This window comes from Corapipo altera, unplaced genomic scaffold (genome assembly GCF_003945725.1).
Source record: "Corapipo altera isolate COAL_440 unplaced genomic scaffold, ASM394572v1 45, whole genome shotgun sequence".
In the NCBI taxonomy this organism is placed as follows: domain Eukaryota; kingdom Metazoa; phylum Chordata; class Aves; order Passeriformes; family Pipridae; genus Corapipo; species Corapipo altera.
Window position 1 is genome coordinate 19,065,504 of NW_020884877.1, and position 8,089 is coordinate 19,073,592.

Below are 8,089 nucleotides of genomic sequence, written 5' to 3' on the forward strand. Positions count from 1 at the left end.
GCTCTCCAGTCAAATAAGGCCTGACACCCTATTTGGAGTAAACTGAAGCCCTAAAGCTGAGGGGGGGGAGGTGTACAGCTCCCATGGTAAATTTACCCCCTTCTTGTTAAGGGACAGGATACCCACCCCCGTGGCACCAGGGACATTCTCCCAGGAGGAGGGGGAAGGAATTAGGATGGAGATGCCAGGGCAGCCTGGGGGGGCTGCCCTGGAGCATGAGGGTGTCCCCCTTGCTACCAGGTAAGGAGTGAAATCTCAAACTAGCAACCCAAAGGTGCTCCCCCAGCACTGACCTGCAGCATTCCCCCTTCCCAGGGGGATTTAGGGCATCCCAGGGGCTCCCTGTGCCCCCACTTTGCACAGCCACTAGCAACACATGCGTGATAGAAGCCCATGCCCACACATGTACACACTCAGGACTCCCCTTTCCAAGATGGTTTGACAGCTTTAATCACATGAAGGCACTTGGATCTGGTATCCCAGCCCTCCCCAGCCCCCCCATGCCGCCTCTGCACCCCCCAGGCCCCCCAAGGGTGCCCAGCACAGGGGCTGTGCTCCTTGGATGCTGCAGCACCCACAGGTACTCGCTGGGCAATGGCTGTGCTGGTGCCGTTTGACTTGTCTAATGTAAAGTGCTGAGTTCAACCCTCCTGGAGGGGCAGGATGAGGCCCGGGGCTGGCACGGATCCAGCAGGTGTGCTGTACCACTGGCCTACCCTACCCCACCCCTGGCCACGGGGCAAGGGTGCAGGCAGGGGTGTGGGCAGGGCTGGGGTGACCCCCACTTACCCCCAGCACCGGGAGAAGGGCAGTGCCGGCAGGAGCCAGCTGAACAGCACCGGAAAGCTAAAACCTCTCACACCCACCCCCCCAAATACTGCCCCATTCCCTTCGCTGGCACAGTGGTAAAAAGGCACCCATGATTTTTTGGGAAACCATTGTTTTTCCCTCTAAAAAGATATGAGGCATTGTCCATATTGTGACGTTAAAAAAGGCCTAGTTGAGCTCAGCCCCCTGCTAAAACCCCTCCCTGAGAACCCCCAGCCCCTCAAGGCTGGGGGACACCCTGGCACCAGTCCAACCCCACGGGGGTCAAGGGTAACCCCAGGCTATGGGAAGGGAGGGAGGCTGCAGTGCCCCCCACCCCTATCCCAGTTGGGGGACTGGGGCAAGGCTAGAAGGGGGAAGTAAGGCTGGTATGGCATTCCATCCCTCCCTAGGAGCGGCAGCCTTTGGCAAAGCTGCAGATGTATGAGGAGGAGGTGTGTGCCCCCCCATGCAGGAGGGGACCCCCTTGCTGGTGACCGGAGTGCCTCCCACTAACACAGTGTAACTGGAGATGGGGGGAGGCCCCCAGAACAAGGGAAGAAACTGAGGTTGGAAAAGGGGAGTTAAGAGCCCCCCCCAGGCACAGCCCTTGCAGGGCTAAGGGGGCCACAGAGACACAATGTCTCAAGGCACATGGGGGGCATTTGTGCCCAGCGGCTCAGCCCTGAGGCCAGGCTGCTCCCCCAAAACACACCCCCTATGTGGGCGGGGCAGGAGAAGGCACGAGGGTGGGCAAGGACATGCCCCCCATGAGGTGATCAGCTGCACCCAGGGCAGAGTTAAGGGCATGGTGGCAGCCTTATGCACCAACAATAAGACTCCCCCATTTTTGGAGAGTGACAAGGTGTTGAACTGTCCTGTAACCCCTGCAGATAGGGGCCGAGGGCCACCAGGCTCTCAGCAGGCAGAGCCTGGATGGAGGGATCTAGTCCCCCCAAAGGCAGTGGAAAACAGCAGCTGCTGATCCCCCCCCCCCCACTCAGGGGGACATGGAGGGGAAAAGGACCTGAGAACCGTTTTGGGGAGGGGGGACAGAGGTTAGGGGAGGGCAGAGGCTGGACAGTGTGGGAGGATGGGACCCACCCCAACAGGTCCTCAGCACAGCAAGGCAGCAGGTCACCCACAGCCCCCCTTTTCTGTGAGAAGAGGGACACTCAGCTCCCTGGCAGGGGCACCCGCATCTCCCACCACCAGGCAGGAAGGGCACCTGCACCCACTGGGGCTGGCAAGGATGATGAGGGGCACACCAGCACCCCCCTCTCCCCCAAAATAAGGCACCTGGCTCCCCCGCTGGTGCCCCTCGGCAGCAGCCGGCAGGGTGGAGGGGCCATTAGCTGTTAGTCCGCTGCTTCTTGAGCACTGCATACACATCCTCCACCTTGCTGAGCCTCTCGAAGAAGGGCAGGAGATCCAGCAGCTCCGTGTCTGCCATGTTATCGAACCAGGAAGCCACTGGCACCTGCAGGTGGCACAGGAGACTGAGAGAGGGTCCCTCGCTACCTCCCCTCTGTGCCAAACCCAGCCTCACCCCGGGGGTACGTACAGCGTTATCGGGGTGGAAGATGTAGGATGCGGGCGAGTTGTCCACGATGATGATCCGGCGCAGGTCACGGCCCAGGCGGCTCAGGTCCTTCACGTAGTTGCCGCGATGGAAGACGCAGGATTCCCGGAAAAGTCGTGCCCGGAAAGCCCCCCATTTATCCAGCAGGTCAGCCACGGGGTCTGCATACTACAGGCACGGAAAAGGCGTCGCTGGGCCACACCACGCCACACTGCCCACCCCACAGTGACAACAGCATCCAGTTCTCCAATGGTGTCAGGTCACACCATGCCTCAGTTTCCCTGGCCACTGCCTCGGAGAGGCAGGCAGGGAGACTGCCCAGTGCTGGTGCTGCCTGCGGGCATGCAGAGGACGAGGGGCCAGTAATGCCTTGCAGGCAAGGGGAGCTGTGCAACCCGAGGGGTGTGTGGGAACGGGGAGGGATGGCAGGGGAGTGGCAGATGCACCCACCTTGGCCAGGCTGGCGGTGAAGAGCACACACTCGAAGAGCTCACCCATGCGCTGCAGGAACTCGTCCACGTGTGGCCGCTTGAGCACGTACACCTGTGGGCACGGGGCAGAGGGCAGCGCCTCCGGCACCGGCCACCCGGCCCCTCCCAGCACCACCACCCACCCCAGGGGACACCCGTGAGCAGCTCCTTGATGAGGAACGGGGGCAAGAGGGCTGCCTGCACCTCATGCCATGGGGGCTGCCCTGTGTGGGCTGGGGGATACCATGGCCCCACAAGGATGTCCAGGATGAAGTGTCTGGACAGCTCCAGAGCCAAGTAACCGAGAACAGGCTGACTGCCCAGACCACAGCCTATCCTGGATTACTTGAACCCGGGGCTGGCCACTGCAGGACGGCATTGCACCAGCACCCCCTTCACCTCCCTGCTCTGTGTGAAGAGCGGTATTTGCCTCTGCCCCGCAAGGTGCCAGCCCTGGCACCCTGAGACCCCAATTATGCCTCAGTGCAGGGCACTGGGATGGCTCTTGGTCCCCAGGGAGGGGGAACGATGCCCCCTCCCACTAGGCACCCACCCCACCGTTACCTGGTGCATGATGCCATCGATTTCCACAGGAATGATGAAGTCGGCATTGTTCACTGGCTGGGGAAGGGCACAGCAGGGTCAGCGCTGGGCAGGCACCACCTGCCCAAATGCTGCCTGCCCTCTGCCCACCGTGAATCCCTACCAGCCCTACAACCCCCTCACAGGGACACTCTATCTAACCCAGCCAGGCTGTGCTGGGCATCACTTTGTGGTGAAGAGGGTGGTAGAACAGGCAGGGGGGTACAGGGCAGGAGGTGTGGGTGGGCCAGGGTGTCCCCAACCTTGAAGGAGCTGTGCACCAGTGTCTCATCCAGGTCGATGACCACACAGAGCTTGCTGGCGTCCTGCGGCTTGATCTCAGGGAGGAGGTGTTTGACAGCAGCCTGCACCGGGGGGCACAGGGGGTCAGTGGGGGGGCAAGGGGGTGTCCACAGGGAAGTGACCACCCCCTCATCCTGGTTGCACACAGGAGGCATAGGGGATGGGCAGCCCAGTGCCCCCAGTGCTAGGCTGGGGGTGCAGAATTACCTTAGGCAGGGCCCCATTCTCCTCCACCAGCAGTGGGGCGCCAGTGGTGCCGGTGCAGGGCTCCCCATCATCGCGGCACAGGCAGCAGAACAGAGACTGGAGAATGCTGCGGCTCCGCGGCTTCTTGGCAGGTGTCTGGGTACCTGTGGGAGGGCAGGAGGGTGTGAGGGGCACCCCAGGGGTGCTCCCAGCATGGAGCTGGGGGGCAGGTGAGATGGGTTTGGGTGTTGCCCCGAAGCCCCTGCATCCTTATCAGCCCCCAGCACCCATCCGGCTGCCCTTCCTGCCCCACCAAGCCACGGCGCCAGGACAGTGTCAGGGACACCAATGTTTGGCGACCACCACAATGTTTGGTGACCACCCACAGCCCCTCGCCCACTCCATGAGTGACCCCCGTGAGCCTGCCCTGCGTGGCTGGAGGCCCTACACCCGCAGCACGGGCTAAGTCCGGGGGTCCCCAAGGTCCCACAGACCCCTGGACAGGGGCCATGGGGCGGGGCCTCATCCAGGGGGCGGGGCTTATGGCCCTTCTTTGCCCCACCCCCAGACAGCTCCCTGCTCTCATTGGCCGCCTCGAGCGGACCCGAGGCGAGAGACCAATCCGGGCGCAGCGCCCGCCCCCGGGTGCCATTCCCGCGGTCCCTATTGGCGGATCGCGGGGAAACTGAGGCACAGGGGCCGCTCCGCCCGCCCCGGCCCACCGGGTCCTGCCGCAGCCCGGCCGGGACCCCACGGGGTGGGAGCTCCCCAGTGTGGACGAGGCCCGTTCTCATGTTCGCTCCTCCCGGCCCTGGAAGCTCCCCAGGCCGGCTGGCAGCGGGATGGGCAGCGCCCCCCGCCAGACCCGCTCCGCGGGGCCGAGGGGACGCGGGGGATGAGGCGCCGGGACGCAGCGGGGGTGCCCGGCACTCGGACCCCTTCCTGCCTCAGTTTCCCACGGGCGCTGCGCGCACCGCCCGCTCGGCCCCGGGGGAAACAGCGCAGATACTCCGAGCAGCGCCCCGACCCTTCCAGGGGCACCCCCGGGATTTGGGGAGGCCAGGGGGGCCGGAGCACGGCCCCTCGCCCCCCGGCGGGTGCAGACAGCCCCGCTGGCTCAGAGCCGCAGCCCCAGCGCATCTCCCCAGCTCTGGGCAGCGGGCTGCAGGGGGGCGGGCTGAGGCGGCCCGCAGCTCATCACACCCTCCGGGAGCAGCCCCCGCAGGCCCCCAGCCCCACCCGGGGACTTCCCCCTCTCCCGTACCGGGGTGGGGGGAAATCCCCCCCCGCGTTACCTTTCTCCTGCAGCGGGGCGCTCCCCTCCTCCCTGCTAACCTGGGCGATGATGGACTGGTGCTCCATGGGCGCCGGGGAGGAGGGGTGGGAGGGGGCGGGCCCCCCCCCCCCGGCGCCCCCCCGGGGGGGGGGAGGCGGGGCGGGGGCCGGCGGCGGCGCGGGGCGGCGGGTGCGGGAGCGGCGCCGCGGAGGAAACTTTGTTACAACATGGAGTTTCCTCCGCCCGGGCTGGGGCTGCAAACATGGATCCCGGGCGCGGTTTCAAGGAACCCCTTAAAAGGGCAACGACGAGGGGGGGCCCCCCCTCGGTAACCGCCCCGCTGGGGAGGAGCGCAGGGGTCCCCGCTGAGCCGCGACTGGAGCGGGTGGTGGGCCGTGGATAGGATCCCCCTCCTTGCGCCATGGTGGTCGCACGGGGGTCCCCGACACCCCGCCGGGTTCCTCCACGCTTCCCCGCCCCGACTCAGAATGGAGAGGAGGATCAGTTCTGCTCTCACCCCCATCCAGCTGGCAGTCCTGGGGAAAAGAGCCCCCTGCAACTCCCCTAGGCAGATGAGCCTCCCCCGCTTCCACCTTGCTGGGTGTCTCCTGGAGCAGAGACCCCTGGACTAGTGGCTCCAGGCTGGGGGGTCCCCGGCCACCTGTAATGTCGCCTTCTTAACCTAGCAAACAGGTTATAGAGTTTATTTCCCGGTTTTCGCTGACATCCCCCCGAGGACACGTCCCCCATTGCCAGGGCAGGCCAGCGGTAGGAAGCAACAGGTGCTGGGGGGCTGCACCAAAACCCGCGGGTCTTTTCCTATTGTTTCCGTTTTCTCCTGTAATTCCACAATTATTTAGGCGATTAATAAGTCTGTATTATCAATATATATACTTTACTCTGCAATTCTTTTCCTTTTGCTTTTGGGGAACGCGGGGCTGTTCCCAGGCGCTCTCCAAAAAGCACCCGCCTCCCAAGCCCCCCAGGTGCGGCATTCTCCAGCCTCAGCCGCCTGCCCACGCCAGCCCTGTGGGGCCCTGCGGGGGCAGCACCGCACCGCTGTGCCCCCCACCCCCGCCCCAGGCAGCGTCGGGCCCTGGGGGGTTTCTAGCCTGTCGCGGTCACTTCCCTCGCCATCTCGATGGCTCTGTCAGCTCTGCCCTGGGGTTACAGCAGGCTGGAAATTTCCCATCTGAATTCGTTCAAAATCTTTCCATCTCTCTCGTCTCAAGTTTGGGAGCTCCAGGGGCTGTAAAAGACCTCTTTTCGGCCCGGGACAGGTCAGGGGCACTGGCGAGGCAGCGATGCTGGCAGCGGCACACCCCGGGTCCCGCTCTGCCCCGCTCAGCCCCGGGGCTGGGCCGACATGGCACAGTGAGAGCAGCCGCTGGGAAACGCGTTTGGGAGGGGACCCGTCTAGCGTGGGGCACAAGGGGATGCAACCCATGCCCACAGGTGACCCAACTGGAAAATGGGGTCTGGCACTGGGAGGTCTCCTACAGAGAACTGAGATGCTGTGGGGTGGGCGGGACTCTGCCAATGCAAAACCCGGTCCACACCTGTGGTCCCCACGCTCCTGATTCCACGTGTAGCATCCCGACACCACGAGCCACGGGAAGCTGTGGCAGGGACTGGACTGCTGCTGGGAACCAGGAAATCGCATCCTGCCACCTCCTCCGCCGGCTCTGACAGCGGGCAGCGCTCATGCCTCAGTTTCAGTGCCCCTCCTGCGCTGGGCAGGGAGACAGCCGGTTCCCATGCCAGGTGCCCAGCACTGCCCAGCCACTTGGCAGCAGGAAGCAGAAAAAAGAAGCTGTGCTTCCTTCTCTTTTATTTTGGCCTGATCTGTGTTCCTTTATCCCAGGTGGAGCTACACACGATGCCTGCCTCATCCCCAGTGGCTGGCTGGGCTGGGCTGCTGGGGGATGCTGCTTGCAGGGGGGACAGCTGCAGAGGCCACACGCTGTCCTCTGCAGGACCCCCGTCCCTTTGGCCACATTCTCCTCTTTCCTCTCTGATGAACCTTGACGAACCTTGCCTGTCGTCCAATTAGTGCAATTAGAAAAGTCTCTTGACCAATGCCTGCAGCGGCAGCTGAAGCATCGTTTCTAGGTCCCCTGCCTGGTCAGGGGTAGATCAGACAGCTGGGGAGCTCAAGGACATGCTGTCCCCATCTGGGGGCTGTGGGACAGACTGGGAACAGGGGCCTCATCCTGCACGCTCAGCCCAGGTCAGGAGCAGGCAGAGCCCAGTTGGATTGCTTGGGCTGCACCATGGAGGAGAAGAGCCCCAGGCTCCCACAAACCTGGCACTGAAGGACCCCTCTGTGCCACCTCACTGCCCCCAGTCTGGGGTCCTGGATGCTGTCCCCTGTTCTCCCAGCTATCCATGGCTGTGGGAGCTCTGCCCACGGGCAGAGGGCCACAGAGGGGTCCTGGGGTGGGACACCCCCTGCTGAGAGCTGGGTGAAAGCAAGTGCCTCTGGGCTGGGGGATACCCGGGGCTGAGGATCTCACATGAAGAAGAACAAACCCCAGAGGCACAGCCCTGCGAACCCCCCTGCTCCTCAAACGAGCCGTAGGGCTGACCCCTACACCCGTAGACGCCAGCCATCCTCAGCCTTATGCCCGCTAAGGGCCACCCCGATCCCCCCCTGCTTTTGGTGGTCTCTCTAGGTCTCTATCTCTGGGCGTATAAACCCCGGGCAAGGGGTGTCTCCTGCAATCACCATGGTTGGCGTAATAGTCCCCTCTCCTCCTCCAGTGACTGGATCGGCTGCATCCTTTGAGGCGGGGGCTCCCCCCCCGCCTTTCGGTGGGCCCCACAGCCTTGGCCCCTCCTTCAAGAAACCAGAGGCCGGGCCAACGCGGAGGCGGGGGGGGG

General features: G+C 64.1%; 1 protein-coding gene across 1 annotated transcript; it reads right to left on the reverse strand.

Moving 5' to 3' along the window:
• Positions 1-425: 425 nt before the first annotated feature.
• On the reverse strand, positions 426-5,434 carry CTDSP1 (CTD small phosphatase 1). Its single transcript, XM_027637324.1, has 7 exons — positions 5,226-5,434; positions 3,952-4,094; positions 3,705-3,806; positions 3,424-3,480; positions 2,840-2,932; positions 2,372-2,557; positions 426-2,287 (listed from the first exon to the last, which is right to left on the reverse strand). The coding sequence occupies exons 1-7, from the start codon at positions 5,290-5,292 to the stop codon at positions 2,159-2,161; spliced, it is 777 nt and encodes a 258-aa protein (XP_027493125.1). The 5' UTR covers positions 5,293-5,434; the 3' UTR covers positions 426-2,158.
• Positions 5,435-8,089: the final 2,655 nt, after the last annotated feature.

What these genes read in the sequence shown, in the direction of transcription:
- CTDSP1 (XM_027637324.1), bottom strand. Translation starts at nt 5,292, where the DNA reads ATGGAGCACCAGTCCATCATCGCCCAGGTTAGCAGGGAGGAGGGGAGC. An exon ending in AGAATGGGGCCCTGCCTAAG is followed by an intron (nt 3,807 to 3,951) that starts GTAATTCTGCAC and finishes CCCCCGGTGCAG; the next exon opens with GCTGCTGTCAAACACCTCCT. An exon ending in TGGTGCACAGCTCCTTCAAG is followed by an intron (nt 3,481 to 3,704) that starts GTTGGGGACACC and finishes GCCCTTCCCCAG; the next exon opens with CCAGTGAACAATGCCGACTT.